This window comes from Crocodylus siamensis, unplaced genomic scaffold (genome assembly GCF_052110815.1).
Source record: "Crocodylus siamensis isolate JL-2025a unplaced genomic scaffold, ASM5211081v1 HiC_scaffold_334, whole genome shotgun sequence".
Classification (NCBI taxonomy): domain Eukaryota; kingdom Metazoa; phylum Chordata; order Crocodylia; family Crocodylidae; genus Crocodylus; species Crocodylus siamensis.
This window is the reverse complement of record NW_028324744.1, coordinates 24863-45934: the sequence shown is the minus strand read 5'-3', so window position 1 is coordinate 45934 and position 21072 is coordinate 24863. Positions and strand designations below refer to the sequence as shown.

The window sequence follows — 21072 nt, the reverse complement described above, 5'->3', positions numbered from 1 at the left end:
CATTTCTGAGGGAGATACCTGATGGATTTCATGAGAGAAGCAGCAACTCTACATTTACTAACAAAAATTTGTTATTTAAGAAAAAAGATTAAATTTATGATGAAGAATAAAACCCAGAAAATGCCTGGAGAGCCTGAAAAGTCCAAAATGAAAAGGCAAGTTACAGCTCCTTCCTTGGTCACACTTAAAGATATTGGCCAGTACAAAAAACCCTGTTGAAACAGTGATTCACAACAGTTCTAGGTGGGATTGCCCCTTTGGCTACTATGGCTGAGTGTATATTTTGGACAGAAGGCTGCTGATCATCCAGCATTTACACTCCCACAGTATAATATCTCAACGCAAATCCATTCTTAGGGTGATGACACAGAGATGCTGTCTTCAACATCATCATAACCCGTGTCTCCAGGAAGAGGGGCTGGGTCATCTTGCACAGCCTCAAAGATTCCTTCACTTTTAAGCCAGGGTGTGCTCCATTCTGAAAAATATCAACAGAAACAAATTGCAGACTATATGTTTTAATATGAGCCCACACACATTCACATAACCTGTGTGCAGCCGACAGCATATGCTGCCACTGGTCTTGCATCTCTTCTTCTAACTGAGCCCAGACAAGTTTCCATCCTTACTCTCTATGCTTGCAAGGGCGACGCTTACATTCATTGCAGCACAGATGCTCAGATTCAGGACGAGGATCAGAGAATTCCTGACATCTTTTGGGCAATGCAGGCAACTCTTCTGGGCAATGGGGGAATCAGAGCTTGAGTCTACCAGGAGGAAGGAGGCCTGGGACACAACTTTCAGAGTTAATCTGAGAGTGCTCTAAATACCAGACAGCTATGAAACATTTGGTGGCAGTGGCATTAGGTCCTTGCCTTCCTCAAAACAGGAACAGGGTTTCAGAAGCACACCAGGTCAGGCATAAATCTAAGGATGGATCTAAGTAAAGAACAGCATTGCTCTCCTCATTTCCTGTCAACTTGAGCACTGACTTTGGTGGGACACCCTTTGGAGGCTCCTAATTCCCTTCAGGGACTGTGTAGGAAACCTAGGCACTGATCTCGGTTTATCTGAATTCCAGGCACCCAGTTATTAATCAGAACAAGGAAGTAAATGGAGCTGTCAAAGGGGAAAATTTGGATTTTATATTTATAGTTCTCTCTTAATCCAAGGTTTTACATTGGAAACAGTAAGCCATTCTAGCCTGGTACCCAGGGAGGTAAGTTCTTCTCAGCTGATGGTACAGTGTTTCTCAGCTTGAATCCTTGGCATCTCTTCTCTCCAGGCACCTATTCTTTACCAGAGTTTCATTCCTTGGGGGTAAGGGGGTCTTCAACACCTGTCTGTGAATCTACGCACATGGGCAAGATGTTCTGAGGACCCTATGATGCTGATAAAAAGACTGCAACTCACTCCCACATTGTCAAAGAAATTCTACAAAGAAAGTTGTGGGAGCAGATCAGCTCCTGTGCTGTGATCTGCTGGGTTCAAGAGAGGTGAGGAACTAAGGGGTTGGCTTCCTTCTTCTTAATGAGGGGGTCACATTGTCTTATGACTATGTCTGTAGCCCTAGGGAGTTATCATGCCAGAAGGAAACCGAAGAGAGGAGGGATCCCTTCACCATAATATAATCTCAAGAGCAAGGACGGTAGAGTGGAGGACATTGCAAATCTCGCACAAAGCAGACTCACAGTTTATTCTCATTGAGTCCACAGAACCGTATATTCAATCCCAAGACAGTTCCCTGCAGGTTGTAAGGCAGTAGCTTAGCACTTGGAAGCAGAGTTCAAGGGGCTCTTATGACAGGTACTTCCATGCCCCATGTCAGCCTCTCTCAGGGTGGCTACTTTAGACTTTTGCCTTAAGCTTTTGCACCCTTTGCTTTCTGTATTTGAGCCCTAAAGTTAACCCTGTTTCATGTCCTGAAGCTTCCTTCTGCAGTAGTATGGTCTAAAAAGCTGGCTGATCTTTTAAAGGAAACAGCATTTTTCTTGTGCTCATTTTCCTCCAGGAGCTGAGGATTTTGAAAGACCTCATGTTGTGAGACAAGTGATAATGTTGTGAGCACTAGAAATACTGCCCTTCCCTCTCACCTATCTGTGAGTCCCTGTAAGTCTGCAAGTTCTCCTCGCTTTCTGCTGGGACACCAGTGAGTCCAGAAACAGGGAAATGTGCAAGGTCAGGAACTTCGCCAGCTTCATCATAACCATCTTCAGTGACACCTCCAGCCAGGGCAAGGGTCTCTGCAGAGGAGGAAGGAATCACAGAACATGAGAGCTCCTCTAGGGAAGACAAAAATACATGACCTGAAAGGGACAAAAAGCTGAGGGGCCTCCACTGCCCACAACCATAAGGCAATGAGAGACCACAACATCCACCACACACTGAGTGTCACAGGATTGTCACATAGGTCGAAGTCAGAAGCACGTTTCAAAGTTTAGATATGCTTTTATGCTGTAGGAAGGAACCAAATGCAGCAGCTCTGCTGGTGGGTGTCAGGAAGGTGTGGGAGATCAAAATGAGGTGGTCAAGCCTGAGCATGAAATTCCCAATGCATGTTGAGTATAAGTTTGGGTTTTTTTGTGCATTAACTTCAGTTCACCCTGCCATAGAAGTGTTTGTTTCAGTACTTGTATGCACTTTGGGTGATGCGCTCTTATTTCCTGGTCATCTAGGAGCACTTTTACATGTGCTCCAGAGTGGAGGCAGGGAGGCACTTTAATTAGAGTGGCTCCAAGAGTGGCTGTATATAAAGCACCTGTGTGTATCTTACTTAAAGATGGCAGTGGGGTGCTTGAACTAAAACTCATTTCAACAAGCTTGAGTTCAAGTGTTGCCACCACCATTTTTAAGCATTGAGACGCTGATGCATGAGACCCAGGAGGTTGCTGGAGTGTGGGAATTGTCATGCTCAAGCAGACTTGATGAATCACATCTGCAGCCTCTGCACTTGTGTATAGGTGCCCAAAGTGTCCATCGTTGCTGCCTATGGGACACTCTGTCATTTATGCACCTAGGGGAATTCTATTGGTGGGCACACAGACTTGCTCACAGGGGGACGTTGCATGTGAACCAAGAGCAATAGTACTTACTTGCACTAGTTATGGACTTGTAAAAAGGCTACGGATTGAAATGGAGTCATTCAAAACCCAGGACAACCAGAACTTGTGTCAGGCACAGAAAAAGGCTGTATGTGTCCCCTTTTTTCCCCCCAATAGCTCACTGGCAAGGACATTCACTAGAGAAGCCATAGATCCTTTGCTCTAATCCTCCTTCTCCACAGGGGAAGAAACTAAGCCCTCCCAGTTTAAGCCTTTATTATCTACTATAGTGCTGCTTTCCAAGCAGAGAGTGCCTGCAGATGTGCAGAGATGCTCCTCCAACATGCTGTATTTAATTGAGTCTGATGGAGCATGTTAATTAGTTCCAGCGGCCTCCACGTCGCATGTATTCAATACCCCTCTGCTTCCAAATGGTGGTGGAGATGCTTTAAGCAGTACCACCACCATCACCACCACTTTGAAGTGTGGGATGCAGAATACACAAGACAAGACATAGTAGAGGCTGTTGGAGCTGCTCTAATTAAAGTGTCCCCCCACCCACCCCCAGTGCATGTGTAAAGATGCGCTGAGTTACTAGCATTAGTGTCATTGGTGGGTGAAGGGAGAAGGGGGAGGGGGTAGAAACCAGGTCCTCTGACAACTCAGAAATTCATTGGGAAAGAGAAGAGGTTTTTTTGCAACGTTGTTACCAGTCTCTTTAACTTCATAGTTACAAAATAAAATAAGAAGTGCTTTACTGGACAAGCAGCACATTAGTTTAACCCAGATGTGCAGTATCTGTATAGATCAGGTGCTTCAACAGATCTTTTTGGTGCTTTTCTCTCCAGTTGATTCAATCAGCTATTAGATAAAACTATCAAAAAAAGCCCAACTGAAGCACCTGATCTATACAGACACTGGGTGAGCCAGGGGCCTGTTTAAGTCAATACCTCTTCTGGGCATGCACTGGGCTCAGAGTGGCGGCGCGTGGAATTTAAAGTACAGCGCCATGTTTTTTTGTCTGTAACTAGCCATAGTCATCCACATGTTTTTCAGAGTACAAATCCCTTGGGTCTGTAAGTGCCAAAAATGCCGTGTATGTGACCGAGGAAAGAGCCAATTAGATGACCAAGAAAGAACAGAATATCACCCTTTATCACACTATTAGCTCTTCAGAGAGGAGACATGAGCAGATGCATGTATGCTGCATGTAGTCTGTAGACAACACACTGTCCATACCATACCCAGCATCGTATTCTTGTATTTTGGCCTAAGTCCTGGAAAAGAGCAGGAGGATGAATGTGGTCCTCAGACGTTCCAGCCACAGATGAGCTGCAAGGTTGAGCTCACAGAAGACCTAGCTTCCTAGTACTTGGCCCATAGAAGACAGTTAGAAATGATTCCCCCCCACCCAGTTTCCAAGGACAGTGGCCAACCGCCACCACACAGCATAAGCACTACCTAGTCCCATCTCCAGCACTCATTTTGAAACTGAATCACTTCAACTTGCATATAACAATCATTGGATAAAATGCAGTCGAGTAACTTCTGCCCCACTGGGAGCTAAGATACAAGCTAGACCTGAGGGCTGGCTTTTTGCAAGTAGCATGCATCTCACCTAACCCTTCTTCTCCCAGCTCCAACTATCCCTCTTGGCCCCAGAAGCGTTCCTCTCTTGACTGTTCAGGGGGCAAGCTTCAAAAGGAGAGCAAGAGCGATTTTTGGATGATTCCCAAGCTGTGGGCAAGGAGTTAGAGCCTTGCTTCTTGAACCCAGAATGATGCAAATTCAGAGGCCTGAACTCAAGTCTCGCCTCTCCAGACTGAGGGTCTAAAGTATTTAGTCCCTGGGGTTAAGATATGGGAGAGCACTCCTCCTCCCTGAATCCCAACTCCACTACTTGTTGGCTTCAGTATGGCTACCATTTTGTGACCATACATACACACTGGGTGCATGTCTATAGCCATGCACCTGATTAGGGTTTAGCCCACTGAATATTCCCAATACCTTCTCATATGCTTATGCATCCAAACTGCACAAGTTATAGTGGGTAATAACCTCCTAGGTCATAAATACCAAAAAAGGTGGGTTTCATAGTTGCAAAACTGCCATTTAGGTGAGCCCAGGAGAGTAGGCTATATACATGCGATTCATTAGTTTGCTCCATTTATCATCTGCTTCTCCAGCTTGCCATCCCGTCTAAGGAGCTCATTGTGTTCCATTCCCCATGAATGGTCTGGCCTGTAAGCCACCCCAGATGCTCCTCAGACAACCTGGCTCCCCATGCTGCCCAACTCCTAGGGTAGTGGGACCTGCTGGTTGCCTTACTCCTAGCATCCTTAAGCCAGTCAACTCCTTGTGCCAGTGTACACTCACACACTGCCTGCCCTGCAGCATTTTTATTCCCCTTCACTAACGCTGTTTTCCTGTGAAAACATCATCCACCCTGCAGCAACGTCATTTTTCCACCAGAAATCCCTCCACAGGACATTTTCTGAATGGTCCCGGCACTTGGTCGATGTGTCCCTGTCCTGGCCTAAAGCAGCCCATGCTTCTCTGCTTCATGTTCTGCCCCATTCAGCTCAGGAACCTCCCACAGCTAGACCACTGCTGGTAGCCATTTCCCATCATTTAGGGCTTGTCTATAGTGTGGAAGGAGGGCGTCAGGGCCCTGGGAGGGCCTCAGCACATAATCTCTGCTGACCCGATCGAGTTCTCAGAAGACCTGAATTCTCACCACTGAGGCTGCTTGAGACTCTTCCCCAAGGCCTGCTGAACCCCCGGGGTGGACAGCAGATGTGGAGGGGTGATCTTAAAGCTCTCACTGACCCATGCCCAGACAGGAGCAGATTTGTGGATGGGGTTCAGCAGGGTGAGACTGGGGTATTGGTGGAATAGTACCAAGTTGCTCTCTTAGATACCAGGACATTTGGTTGCATTGAATTACAGATTCAATACTTAAAATAACAAAACTAATTAGCATGCTGCAGCAGACTAGATTAAGTGGCACTAATTAGCAGGCATTGGAACAGGTGTTGGGCATGTGTATAGGTGCTCCTCCCCTCTGGGGGTGGATTTGCTTCTCACCTTGTCTCTCTGGAGGTACATGGGCATTATTCAGTGCAGGTTCCTCAACACTATCGTAATCCAGCTGCAAATCCCCAGGGGAAGCTTCCTCTGCAAAAAAACCCCCAAAAAACCACACTCAGCTTTCCTTCCACGGTGTCCATTCCTCCAGGCATGTAGTTGCCCAGCAAATGCCTGCTGTCTTGGATTTAGGGCTGTTTTCTCTGGCATTGCAAGGAATCTCTCAGAGTGATTCAGGTGGAAAGGGAAGAGTAATGAGTTTTGGTAAAACAGGATTTGGTCCTACTTCAGCTCTTCATGAATACCTAAGCTTACAGTCCTGCCCAAGTGCATCCCCTTACTCCTGGGATAATGTATGTCACTAGGATCAGGATATGTGCTGGTGCTGTCTAACACTGGATACCTTGAAAGACTGTAGCATCAGCACCTGATTCAGCCTTGTCAGAGTGAAACCACACATTACAGATTCTGGGTTCAAGTCATCGTGCAGATTTGAATGCAACGTGGGCTCTGTGCTCATGGCAGGGAGGCAGGGAAGTAAGAGCTTGGCCATTGATCTAGGTTTGCTCAGTGATAGACCTTTCATTGCTCAGCATCTGATTACTTTCTCCATTCCCTGCCCATAACTCAAATGCAAGAAGTGTCTGGATCTGACCCCATATTCCCAGCAGGATGCTCTCTGAACATCTTGTGAAATCTGACCCATTGCACTGTCTCACATGAGTGCTAAACAGGGGGAATGTAGAGAGGAAATGCCCAGGAAACCGAATTCTCACCTTGGATCTGGGCCTCTATCTCTGGGCTCTGCCTTCCCCCATTACCTTGTGCTGATCCAGGGTCATATCCCTCCTCACTATCCCCAGTGTAATACTGCAGCTTCATCATGGAGTCCTCCGAGTAGGAGACTGGAGGGTGAGAGACAGTGTGTTATCCACATGAGCCCTGTTGAACTGACTGGTGGCTAGACACCTGGGGAGGAGGGAGCCCACACAACACAGCAGTGAAAGCAGTGGCAAAACTATTCAGACTGCCCCTGCCCCTATGCTCCTACAGATGACCTCTTACACTACCCATGCAGGGCTCTGTTCCCACATTGCAGCACAGGCAGGGGGAGACAAATGCTGCGTAGAGTTGGGACAAGTGGACTGTCTGCTGGGAAGGAAACTCATTTCCAGAGCTCCTGAAACATCTTGTTCTCATCCCAGGCACAGTACCTGTAGCCTTGCAGGGCTCAGAGGGCTGCAAAGTGAGGGTATAATTGTTATGGAGGTGCCCTCAAGCATATTTTACTTGCAAAAGCACATTTATAAATAGTGAGTGTTAAACTTGTAATGTGCAAAATAGAAATGGAAATCATTGGGATACATTGTGGGACACAACCCCCCCCAAAACCACAAATGTGTACAAACACCCTTAGACACCTGCTGTGCATTGGCAATGGGGAACACAGACCTGAGCGATCAAACATCTCAAGCTTCTCCCTCATCAAGTTATAATCAAGCTCCTCATACACAGCATCAGGTAATGGTCCTGAGTATCTTCCAGAGCCTGAAAACAAAAGGCAGGTTTCACGTAGGATAATGGCAGGAGGAAACGTTAAAAGGTCCTCCAGCCCTTCCCTTTGGAGCTGAGCTGAGCCCTACAGCACAGTGCTGCTTTCTTGTCCAGTCTACAGAAAAAATATACAGTGTGACACTGCCCAAGCCTATTCAATAGCTTCCCTCTGGAGACTGTTGCATGGACCACTCTTCTGTCACAAAACATTTTTATATGCTTAGCCTACAACTTCCCTTTCTACTACTTTCATCTTAGTACTCCTGACACTTCCCAGTCTCATCTATTGGAAAACTGTAAATATATTCACACATGCACATGCAGGCACAATACTTACATTGACTCTGGTTTTCATCAGAAGTTATAACCTCCTGACTGAAGTAAGGTAGCAACTGCCACCCAGCACTTGGCCAAGTATAAGGATTTCCTTTCTCCCACCTTGCTTTTTCTTTGCTTCTTGCTCTTGCATTGCAAACTGCTTTCCTGAGGTTTCGTTCCCTCATAGAGAACAGCTGGACCACAACTGTGTTAATATTTCCAAACTCTTTCATCTCCTTTGCTATCTTGCTTTGTCCTGACCACCCTTGTGAGGTTGTCTCAGTTCAGCTTTGTTCTTATATTTATTTGTAGCCCTGTTCAATTCTACTGCAATGTTACTGATGGACGGCTTTATTTCACAGACTACCTGGATCTCTGTTGCAGATCCTCGCCTCCTCAGCTATACCTCCCATTACCTGCAAGGCCTAGGTTGCATCACAGCTCTGCCAATACCCCTCCCCTCCCCTACTAATTGTACATATATGGTTTTTTCCAAGCTCAGACCAATGAGTCTCACCTCTGCGCAGTGCCCTGGAGCTTCTCACCTGTCTACCCAGCATGATCAGGATGAGACAGAGAAGGGCCCCCAGGACAATGCAGATGACAATGGGCACCATGTCTCTCCCACCTGTCGGAGATGGGCGCTGAGGTGTTTCTGGAAAGCAAATGACATGCAATATGCAGAGACTATTCTATGAGAAGCAGGTGGGCATTGGGGGAGGACAAGGACAAGCTTGAGAGAGTCCAGAGAAGAGCCACCCGTATGGTCAGAGACTTGCATGGCAAGTCATACAAGGAAAGGCTGAGGGACCTGGGACTCTTCAGCTTGACAAAGTGAAGGCTGAGAGGGGACTTGGTAGCAGCTTACTGCTACATTAGGGGACTACAGCAAGGGCTTGGTGAACAACCAGGAGTAACGGCCACAAATTGGTGGAACACCTCTGGATCAACTCTAGGAAAAAAACTTCTTCACACAGTCAGGGTGTCCAGACTGTGGAATACGCTCCTTCCAGAGGTGGAGCAATCACCTACCCTGGAAATCTGTAAGAGGAGACTGGACAGTCACCTTGCTGGGGTGTTTCCCCCATTGTCTTGCCTGTCTGGTGCAGGGGGCTGAACCTGATAATTTTCTGAGGTCCCTTCCAGCCCCTACCAATTTAGGACTCTGTAGTCTCTAATTGCACCACGCATGGCATGAGGGTCAGTGCTGCACCACAGGCAGTTTGTCATGGACACAGCCATACCATGAGCCACCGGACAGGAATGGCTCCTGCTCAGCACCCCCTGCAGCTCCCACCCCAGGGACTTTTTTTACCTGTTTTCTGTGGGGATGCAGTGGTCTCTGTCCCATCTGCAAGGAAAGAGGGAAGGAGAGTTGGAGTCTGGAGTAAGACAGAGATGACATGTTTGTTACCAGGAGAACATCACCTCTGAGAGTGAATATGGGAATCTTTTATGTGGAGACCCGCTGAAGAGGACTGTGAGGTGGGGCAATGGGCTATCACTGCTTCATTTTTGGATTTGATGCAAGCTGACAGGGAGCTGGAGACTACGGTCCCCTTATCAACAGCCCTCTCAGGCACAATGAGGCAATATTGTAGATGTAGCCTGTGAGTCTGCACACCTCACCTGCACATCACATCTACATTCTGCCTCCTCCTGGGAAATGCAGATGGCAAACCAGTGAGGTCTGCTGCAGAGCTGGTGTCAGATATTTTCAGCTCATCTATCCAAGAGGGCAGTGTCTTTAAAGCCACAAATCCAGGGCTATCCTTCAAGAACACAGTGTCTACTTCCAAGAGGAGAGCAACAAATGTGCAAGTACCTCTGAGCTAATGCAGACTGGAAGCAAAACTCAAGACCAAAAACTAAGTGTTGGATACAGCCAAAAACCAACTATATTCAAAGGTAGCAGATCCCAGGATACTGTAAAAATCTTACTGCTTACACCTGGTACACACAGGGAACAGCCAGCCCATGCTCAAACAGAACAGGCTGAGTTACATGGAGACACGGGTGTGCGCGTGCATATACATGATTGGGCCCAAGTGTGCTTGCATACATGTTTGTGTGCAGAAAGTCTCAAAATTACCAGCACAAGTAATGTAGGTCTCTTCCACCTGGTCGTGACATGAGTGAGGGTCCCATGGCTTTGATGGACACTCCCACAGGGAGCTGTGCTCTTTACGGCACTGAATGCGGTCCAGCCACGTGGGACCAGAACCTCGTCCATATAAATAGTCTGCTGCAAATTTTCCTCCATTCCCGCAGCCCAGCTGCTTGCATACAATGTCCACAGTGGCTTGAACCATCTCGTTGGAGCAAACACTCCCCCACGTCCCATTGTAGAAAACCTCCAGACGACCGGAACAATCATCACCATTCACCAGCCTCAGATCTGTGAACTCTAGAAGGAAATGCACGGGACATGAAGAAAGATGTGAAGAGTAAAACCCTGGAGATCACTAATATTCCTGTATGCTTCTGTATACAGGTGCCACAGAGGATCACTCCAAAGGCCAGCAACTCTCCTAGGCACAGCAGGGCCATAACTAATACCTGACAAGGAATGATGAATTATGAACGTTACCATTTCCCAATATTTGCAACCAGTTATAGATGAGCTAGAGACAGCATTGACTGCCTGCTCTAACACTAGGGAAAGCCAGTGATTTCTCCAATACCCTCAGGATGGAGCTAATAGTATCAGGATAAATATGGCCAGGCAGATAGTATGATGACCCTGGGATGTTAGGCAGAGAAACAAAAAGGAAGGAGATGTGACCCAGCATTGCAAATATGGTGTTCTTCCTTCTGGACCTATTTGCCACATCCACAGTTAAACATGTGGATCCTCAGATCAGCCTCCGCAGTCATGTCTAGATTCACAAATGGCCCTTTCTGTAGATACACTTAGGATGTGTTACCTGTATTTAGAACAAGGGTGTCCACATGTTCAAGCAGGGCAGCTTGGGGTAAGTGCAGTCGTATCACACCCGAGTGAGTACCTTTTGCAGGAAGAGTATCTCCAGGTCAGATTAAGTAGGGTGTGCTCTTCTATTATCTGATTGCTCCATTGATATAATACAACCTGCAGCTTCTGGCTGGGGATGTCTGCTGGTCACTGTAACAGGATGGTTGCCCCAGGGGCAGCCATGGCACCCCCTGTTCTCTGTTCCTGTTCTGCGCTGACTATTGTTCCCCTCCCTCTATTCTCCAATATGCCATGCCTTGATTTTCTTAGTAAAGTTTGGAAAGGGAGGTTGGCCCCAGAGCCCTACAGGAAACTTCACACTGGTCTCCTGCCAGCAGATCTCTTCACATCTTGTTAGACTGACATCAGTCCTCACCCTTCATTGGCTCTCCCAGACTGTACTTGTCCCCCAGGAAATCTATTGCCTTATTTGCTAATCAGATCCTCTGAACTTCCCCTACAGGTGTGCCCACATGTTCAAAGTGGTGGCTGGGGCACAGTGTTGGGGGAGCGGGCAGGGGGGATCCAGGCCCTGGATGGTCACATTCTTCCTGCACAGGGAGAGTGCGGCCATAGGATTTTAAGGGGAAGTTACCTGAACAAACAACACCAACATCCGCAGTGAGTCCTGCCTGCTCGCTCTAAGTGCAAATGGGCACTTAGCCCAAGCCAGCAGGCCACCTTACACCTCCGTCCCCTTATTGGAGTATCAGCCTTCCTGGCTTCTGCTGCTCTTCCTTGGCTGATGCCTTTGCCTTAGCTCTACTGCACTGGGTCTGGCATTTCAGGCTCCAGCCCTAGTTTAGCCACTTGGGCTCTTAACTCCATCCATCACCTTCTAGATTCCCTATTATAAGCTAAAGAAAACATGTCCTAATGACAAGGCCCCATGTGCTGGAAAAGTGTCATCCTTGTATTGATGGACTGCTGGTGGTACGTAAGCAAGAAGGAAACAGACAGAGACAGGCAAGGAAAGTGCCTAGCATTCTCAGCTCTCCCCAAAATTTTGAGCCCCCTCCCTTGAATCCTTGGTACCCAGGCCCACAAGAGCAGTCACACAACAAACCTGAGCAGAGCACTCCTGCATACTCCTTGTGTCTGCAGTCGTGCTGCCCCCAGCCCCTGGAAGGGCACTCCCAGAGCTCGGATTCATTCCCAGAGCAGCTCACACCATCCAGCCAGATCTGTCCTGAGCCTTCCCCATAATGAGCGGAGGCAGCTGCCTCGATGGCGTGTCCACATCCCAGCTGTTTGCAAACCACGTTGGATTCAGACAAGTCCCAGGAATCACCACAGACTGTCCCCCAGGTGCCCTGGTAGTAAATCTCCACTCTCCCAGCGCAGCGACCCGTCGCATTTACCAGCCTGAGCTGCCTGCTTCCTGCAGGGAGAAAGCCCAGTTCTTAATGGTGAAGGGGTGCTGGTAACTGAAAGCTTTCCTGCAAATCATTATTCATGCTTCATTGGCTGAAATACTAAAACGCTTCAAGATTTATTTTGAACAAGAATATCAGTCTATAAACTTCTTGCAATGTTTCTAAGGAAATAATGGAAACTTTCTTGAGAAGCCATTGATTCCAGTCACGTAAGGATAGGACCTACCCCTGAATGTCTTCTTAGCATAGTAGTCTTAGCGCGACACACATTTGGCCAAGGGATTAGGGATTTAATAAACCTCTGTTTTTTGAAAACCTGAGTACTTTCAAATGGCTTCTAGGTGAGAATTTCCAACTGCCATATTGGGCCTTGTTACGTGTTGCACTTCAAGCTTCTCAAGTGCTGTTGGGCATTAGTGAGATGGGAGCAGGTGCACTATAAGGCTGAAAACCTCCCTTGTCTGCCCCCGATCTGCACAGCGGTGACTTGCCATGAAAGGGCTGGTAAGCAAGGGCCAGACTAGGAGCTACAATTGGGATCTGCCACTAGAGAGCCAGAGAGCAAGGATAGGCAAGGTTTTTTGGGTAAATCCGATATCTTTAATTTGATCAACCCAAACAGTTAGAAACGATCCTTTGAGCAAGTTCCTAGGAAGAAGCACCCTGTGTCAGGCTGAGGAAGTATCTGCAGATGGTCTGTGCCCTTCCTGGATGGAGCAGCCAGAGGTCAGGACATATGCAAGGCAGCCAGTCAGTTAAAATGGATGCGGGGCCAGGTCCTTCAAGACAAAAGCCTAAGGGGCACTTTAATAAGAGCAGCTCTCCGACTCACCCTAACTAAAGTGGCCAGAGAGTCTCATGCATCAGTGCTCCCATGCTTCAAAGTGGTGGCTGGGGCACAGTGTTGGGGAAGCGGGCAGGGGGGATCCAGGCCCTGGATGGTCACATTCCTCCTGCACAGGGAGAGTGCGGCCATAGGATTTTCAGGGGAAGTTACCTGAACAAACAACACCAACATCCGCAGTGAGTCCTGCCTGCTCGCTCTCAGACAGACTGGTACTGCAGAGTGTCAGATTGGACTCGTGTCCTGCACATCGCACACCTCGAAGCCCCACGGGGCCCGTCCCTTGCTCAGACTTCGGCAGGTTGTAGGCGCTCTCAGCAACTCCGCAGTGCAGCTGCCTGCACACCACGCTGGCATCCTTCATGTCCCACTCATCATCCAGGACTCTGCCCCACTCACCGCCGAGGGAAATCTCTACTCTGCCATCACACCGGCTCTCTCCTTTCAGCAGCCTGAGGGATTCAGATCGGCCTGGGGCCAGGAAAGGAGGGGAATGAATGGACTAAACTGTTATACGTTAGGAACATTACTGCCCATGATGGAGTCTGTGGGTGCATCTCCACGAGATGTTTACTGTGGAGCTGCCTAACTAAGAACGCAGTAAAGTCTCGGCATCTACATGTGCAGCCCCATTAGTCTGCAGGAAACTAATAAATGTTGCCATAGTTTAGTACATGGAAATACAAGTACTAATGTGCAATGATGTTATTAAGTGTGCTGCGATGTGTAGATGCTGATGCCAGGAGGGTGCTTCAGGATAGGGGATGCTTGCTGGCCCCTCCACAGCACATTTTGCTAGGTCGGAGCAGTTCTGGGCTGTCAGGCTGACTTCCCCACCACTCCGGGTCCCCTGCCAGCAGGGGCTACTCCAAGCCAGCTCGATATGCTGTAGTTCTGAGTGCACGTGTAAATGTGGCACCCAGGAGCAATAGCCTCAGTAACATGGTGAGAGTACTGACACTGGGTGTGCTGCTCTGATACAAGGCTCGTCTTCTGAGACTGGGTCATGATGTGAACCAGTATCTAGGCTGTTCCTACAGTACTAGAGCACTCTGCCATGATCAAGACCTATCCTGTAACATCTGAAGATACCAAGGCCACCTTGACATCTCCAGCTTGTAAAGAGGAAGAGTAGGGAAGGGTCTGAAGCAACCACCCCAGAGCACAAGTGTCTCATACTATGGATCCTTAATCCAATGCACTAGGTTGGGTTGGGGGAAGTGTCTGAATATAAGGGGCAATGATCCAAGCTCCTCCTGCAGTGCACTACCTCAGGCATGGGAGGGGACTGGAAACTATTTGTCGGAAGATTTGTACGTGAGAAATCCCTGTGACTTGGACCCAAACTTTCATTTAGGCAAGAGCAACACAGCTAGCATTTTCCTGAATAATCCTTGGGTTAGGATCCAGCTCACCCACCCTTGCTCAGCCCAGAGGTTCCCCCTCCCTATACGGCCAACACGCCAAGGGGCAGGTCAAACACCCTTTATTGCTCCTCAACTTACCTGAGCAAATCACACCAGCATCGTGGTCATGCGAGCACCGAGAGGCCCCCAGGGCAGTAACAGCGCAAAACCCCAAGTGAGCTTCAGTTCCCTTACAGTGAAATGTGTCACCCCAGACAGGGCCAGTTCCTTTCCCGAAATGCCCTGCTCCTGGAGTGGACACAGCAACTCCACAGTCAAGCTGATGACAGAGGACATTGGCATCGGATAAATCCCAGCGCGAGTCACAGAGGGTGCCCCAGGCATCGAGCACCTGGACTTCCACTCTCCCCGAGCACACCGAGGTGCCGTTCACCAACCTGAACCCTGGGGAGAAGGGAGAGGGCATTCAAGAGAGGAGATAAATAGCTAATGTGCCACTCTACACCAAGCAGATAAAGAAGTTGGAGGGATGTTGATTTCTTTCTCCTGCTCTTGGATTGTTTAGATTTACCAGGAGCTGATCCTAGTCATTATTCCCTACAGAGTGATGATGTGGGCAAGCAACCCATGTAGCTCCCTGTAAAAGGAGGTGACCCACCCCCTACCCTCCCATTTTTCTACAAAGAAGTTACTTGATTTTATAGATTTTTAGTAATGCACCCTCATCTAGAGCACACATCCATAGCATTTTATACATGATGTTGTACACTTACTGGAGCATATGATGCCAACATCATTTCCATGTGAACATGCTTGATCTACATATGGTGTCCTGGGGCAATAAAAGAGATGAGACTCATTCCCCTCACACTGGAACTCTTCAGTCCAAACGGGCCCTTCTCCTTCTCCGAAGTGAGCTCCTCCTGGGGTGGATACAGCTGTCCCGCACTGCAACTGACTGCAGAGGACACTGGCAGCCGTGAGATCAAAGTGGGAATCACAGATGCTTCCCCAGGTGTCTCCCCGTTTTATCTCCACACGTCCCACACAGGTCCCATTCCCTCCAACCAGACGGGCTTCAACATGACCTAGAACGTCAGCAAAGGCAGGAGCTTTCAAAGGGTCTGGGTACCACTGGGTAAGAGCTGGGTACTGTTCCCCTAGAGCACTTTTGGTAAGAGCTCATTGTCAAGGTGCTGATGAGGCAGACCAGCCTGGGCCCAGGGCTGTCAGGAACTCTGAGCAGTCAGGCCAGCCACAGCCAAGTATTACAGCAGCCACATCTGCACCAACCCTAAGTAATGAAATCTGCCCTGGCTTAGGAGAAGCAAACTTCCTGACTAGCTGCCGGGAGCATTACCTACCAACATAGCACCAGCTGGGTTCTGCATCTCCAGGCAAGTTAGCAGTCCTGCACCTCCTAGTTCCCAGCTCTGGTTTTCAGCTTATTTCTGGACTTCTGATTTGGATTTCCCTGTGGCTCTGCTTCCTTGCTCCTAACTTTGGTTTCGGTCTGTTTTTCAACTTTGCTCTGTGGATTGCCCCTTGGCAATTGACCCCCAGATCCTAAAACTGGGCTCTGCTTCTGGACCTCCCTCTGCCTTTGGTATATGGCTTGTGCCTCTTCACCAGAGCTCAGGCCGTATTTTCCCTTGCTGGCCTAGCCATTATACAAGACCACCTACAACTGTTCCATTACACCCATCCGGATTCACAGTGAAGTGACTGGAGCAGTTAGCAATAAAAAGACCACATGTAATAAAGAAAGGGAATAGTAGCAATCTATATGAATCAGAAACTCTGTGGTGTAAAAAGCTAATAAGGGAAGACAGGTGCAATTTAGATAGGTCTCCCAGGAGTTTGGGGTATGGGGGGGCTCTAGCACTGGAGCTGCAAACTGTAACCAAAGTCAAAAGACCTAACTGGAAATAGGGTAAGCCAAGGGTTAACTGGGATCACAAACCAAAAGCCAGAACTGAAGTGTGAACCAGAATCAACAGCAGGAAACCAGAATGAGGGGTGCCAGAGGTCCCACCAGGATCAGAGGTTGGAGTTGGAGCCAGGAGTCCAAACCAGAGCCTCAAAAAGGAAAAGCACAGAGGGGAAGGAGCAAGAACTTTTGTCCATGCCCAGACAATGGACAGAGCTGGGCCTGGCTTTTAAGGGAAGGAGCAGGTGAGGTCTGTTGTCTGTGGCTTCAGGGGCAGACTGCCCCAACCGCTTCACTCAGCCCAGCTGGCACCGGGGTGCTGCTCCAGGCGTGTTGCAGCAGATATCTGTTCAGAGGATGAACTGAGCTGGCTCCCTCACTGAAGCTGACTAGATCTGGGACTCTGCACTGGCCTCATGACAAGAAACAAGGGAAATCCTTCCAGTGATACCACCCCAAGTCAGGTGAAAGGTCTACCTCAACCCTGTAGCTCTGTGGAGCTTGTGTGGCTACTTTCTGTAGACAACAGCATGTTAGGGTAGCTTGTTATGTTTAATGCTTTGAAGTTGCACCTGCTTAAAATCTTGTTTAGATTTAGCCTTATTTAATCGTTGCTTATGTTTTGTCCTTATTAACTTCTTATTTATTTATTAGCTGGCTTTGACTTGCTTTTGTAGAGCTCATAGGTGCTCATTGTATTATATATTTTCTTTTTTATCAATGTGAGATGCTCTTTTAAGTTAACACAGCAATGGTCTTGTTATCAGCTCCAATTAACTGAACTTCTCACTAAGCAGCTGAATCAGAGGGCTGAAAGGACTGGATACATTAATGACAAGTGATGAGGGAGACCAATGGACAATGCCCAAAGTAAGACACTGGAAAAAGGTAAAACTAAGAAGTGTGCTTGTGATGGGTTTGTTAGACAAAGGAATATGCTGATGGGATAAAAGATGGATGGTATGCTGACTGCAGAGAGACCAATCTAATCAGAGTCAAGGTAGCAAAGTTGAAGAAAGTCATAAAAAGCACGGAGCAAGAAAGTTAGTCATCATCATAAATCCAGACTTCAACACTTGTCTGGACTGTCCCAGCCCATGAAATGCCCTTTGCTTCTAGGAGCTGAGTGGCTGTCTTTTCTGTTGAGCAAAGTAATATCTGGGATTGGGTGAGATTATTGTACTGAATATTTCTCTCTCTCTGAATATAGAAACTTCTAAGATAATACTTGTTGTATTAATAGTTAGACTTTGATTTTAAGACCCTGAGCTGTCTGCATTCGTATTTCATGTTCCATTTCAGGGTTACCTGTGCTTTAGTGATCCCTAAGTGCTATCTGGGAGACAGTGGTGCTAAGAAGCACACAAGGTAGTATTAGGGCTGCCTTTGACTCCTGCAGCCTGAAGACCTGGCATCTAGCACCACTTGGTCAGCTGGGAGTGGCCAGTGGCTAGACCCCAGGATAGGGTTCAAGTTCACATCTGCTGAGCTGTAGTTAGACCCTGGTAGGTCACCAGGCACCCCCATACTACATGCAGTTGGTAGTCAGTAATAATGATAACAAGAAGCCAAAAGTGCTCCATAAATATTTCTGTGCTGTACCTGGATGGAAGCAAGATAAGGCCTTCTTGTCACATGAGGGAATACACATCTCTCCAAATGACCAGCAACAAGGCAGAATAGTAACCAGGGCCCACCAAGATCTTAAAATAGCAGGCACAGTGATCTTGCATCTAAGTGTCCTAAATGAGGGAGCTCTTGAGATCTCTGCTCCTGCAATCCCAAAAGCAGTCCAGAAGGGCAGAACAGAGCTCATCCTGTGCCAGTTTTTTAAATAGCATCTGAGCTGGAAAGAGATTTCAACTTTCACTGCTGACTCCCAATTTCAGTCTCCTTCCCTTACCATCCTCTCATCTATACCCCAGGCATAGTCACACAATCAGCCCTTAGGATTTACAAAATTAGGGCACCTGGTAAACTTTACATCTCTTTTGCAATGAACACATTAATCACAGGATAAAGTGAAGCATGCCACATGTTCAGGGAATATCAGGATATGGCCAAGAAGCCACAAGTGACACATCTTTGTGGCTGGTTTGCATCCAGCTCTAAATTGAATGTCTGGCATGTCCCAGACATGGGCTCCCCCACACAGATGATAACAATCAGCTGTCAGCATGGGGCAGGAGCAGGAGTCTGGGATTCATCCACCTCATGCCAGATCTTGGGGATTGGACATGGGGCAGCCCTTCCCCCACCCAAGTCCTGGTTCAGGACCTGGGGCTGCCCCCTGCACATCCTGGAGAGGCCCCTCCATGCTCAGGGACACATTTCAGAGTGCCTGTAGTTGTGCTGTGGGATGTCTGCTCTGACATGCTGTAATTACAGCACAATTAGATCAGATGTGGTTAATCAAGTTTGCTGGGGTGTGCCAATTAGCATGCTCCTGAAGCCTCAGCATCCATGTATTCAGTGCCCCTGCTCTTCAAAATGGCGGGGGAGGCGCTTACTGAAAGCTTGTCAAATGAGCTTTATTTAAAGCCCCTCCACCACCATTTTGAAGTGAGGGACAGTGAATACACAAGATGGTGAAGGGACTTTAGTTAGAGAAACTCCCAAGAGGTGCTCTAATTAAAGCACCCGGCCCACCTCCAGACCACGTGTAAAGACACCTACTCCCCAGCTGCAAAACTGAGCAGTCATGCAATTGGGATCTGAGGAATTCTTTACCTGATCCCAAACACTATGCATCCGGTCGTGCATATATGGCATGGCATGATGCACAAGTTTGGGGTTTGGGCATAAAATCCCAGTCACATCATATTCACATGACATTAATGTTTGCGACTTGCTCAGGGCCCAGCCCTTTCCTCTCAAAGATTTGACGTAAAGTTGAGTTTGCTGATTTCTTACCTGAACAGATGACACCAGCATCCAAAAGATGAAAGCAGTAATTCTCACCCCATCCCTCGTGGCTGCAGTCCGACAGAGCAGACTCAGCGCCATGACAGGCAGTTTCATACATCCAAATCCTTCCAGACCCTTCTCCAAAATGAGCCCATTGAGGGGCCCTGACAGCAGATCCACATCCCAGCTGCCTACAAACAACCTCAGCATCTATCATGTCCCACCCAAAACTACACACTGTCCCCCACTCATCCTGGTGTTTGATCTCCACTCTCCCAGCACAGGGGCTGCCTCCGTTCTCCAGCCGTAGCTCATCAGCACCTGCAACAACCGAGAAAGAGCAGGGTTACAGCGAGCCCGGAGCCCCAGCACCATTGTTTATTTGCCCTACTGGCCCGGGCAGCTTCACACCAGGATCCTGGGGTCAGACCCCTGCTCTCCTCTCAGCCCTAGTATGGGATGAAGGGGGGCACCTGTACACAATGTTGGCTTTTTCTAACTAAAGATATCTTTTGGTTTTATTTAACTCTCACAATGTACCAACAATGATTCTCGTTACTATTCTGCAAAATGAGTTTAGCATTCATAATTGGATAATGTGCTGTTATTAGTGGAAAACACTGGAGGGCACCTCATAACCATTTTACCCTCCTGACCTTCTACTTAGGGAATTCCAGCAGGGGCAGGTTAGGAATGTAGTTTGTGATTGGCTTCATTTTTTTGTGAGGGGTCTCCTCATAGGGCCTGTTAGACTCCTCCCACCACCTCAATTTTCTGCCGTTCAGCAATGCATTTTGGATGCAGGGTGCTCTCCCCTAGAAATGTACTGGCTCCTTGTCAGTTTTGGTTACATGGTGACCCCGGTTAGCGCTTGGTTGCAGATCCCAAGTCACTGTCAATGCACAGAGGCCAGCATACGTCCCCTCCAGGCATTGGGAAATGTGTGTGGGTGTCTACACCACAGTCCCCCAGTTTCTTAATGAGAATGGGGTGAGAGACACTGGGGCTTGGCCCACTTCGTCCTGAGAAGGCCACCAAGTTTTGTTGGGTGATGGCACAAATTTTCTGGCTTGCCAATCAGACTAACTGGCCTAAAGCATGTTCAGGTGCTCGCCCCGAGAAATGTAAATGGCATGGTCCTGTTGAGGCACGGCAGCAATTTTATTACAGTCACTTTGGGGGTTTTTCTGTGGCTGCCTTTGTCCCTTTTGGTTTTCTAACCCTGTCTGTCCAAGCTGGGTGATGGTCCTTTGTAGCACTCATCTCTGACAGAGGAATGGTGATTACCTTCCTTTGCATTAACATGACAAATTTCCTAACGCTCAGGGGTGCCAGCTTTGCCTTAATGTTGAGGCAGGGATCATCACCTTTGCAACCACGGGAACAAAACATAACGACACTCAGGGGTGCCAAACTATGAAAAACACTTCAGACAGCTCAGCTACCGCTCTCTTTTGCTCACTGTTGTCCTTGCTTAGGTTTTCTACCCCAGCGTACCCCAAATATCCCCTTCCCCCACGGGCGTACCCATTTTTTCCTGCCAACGCTGACTGAGGGATTGTACGTCACGGGCCTGCCTTCTAAGCTGGGCCCATTTCCAGGCAACCCCACCACCCAGAAGGGAGACAAAGCAATGACCAGACTCTTTTGATCGAGCAAAGATTTTTTTCCCTC

The 21072-nt window shown here is 48.1% G+C and overlaps 1 protein-coding gene across 1 annotated transcript in view; it reads right to left on the bottom strand.

The window, feature by feature from the left end:
* Positions 1-353: 353 nt before the first annotated feature.
* LOC149851726 (scavenger receptor cysteine-rich type 1 protein M130-like) overlaps positions 354-21072 on the bottom strand; it is a 28171-nt gene continuing 7452 nt past the window's right edge. The window contains exons 2-13 of the mRNA XM_090030444.1: positions 19405-19719; positions 15335-15649; positions 14700-15005; positions 13348-13665; positions 12041-12355; positions 9316-9351; positions 8518-8655; positions 7581-7676; positions 6950-7033; positions 6129-6218; positions 2094-2243; positions 354-478 (exon numbers count right to left, since the gene is read on the bottom strand). Coding sequence (XP_089886570.1) covers positions 354-478; positions 2094-2243; positions 6129-6218; positions 6950-7033; positions 7581-7676; positions 8518-8655; positions 9316-9351; positions 12041-12355; positions 13348-13665; positions 14700-15005; positions 15335-15649; positions 19405-19719 — 2288 coding nt within the window. The remainder of the gene's footprint in view (positions 479-2093; positions 2244-6128; positions 6219-6949; positions 7034-7580; positions 7677-8517; positions 8656-9315; positions 9352-12040; positions 12356-13347; positions 13666-14699; positions 15006-15334; positions 15650-19404; positions 19720-21072) is intronic.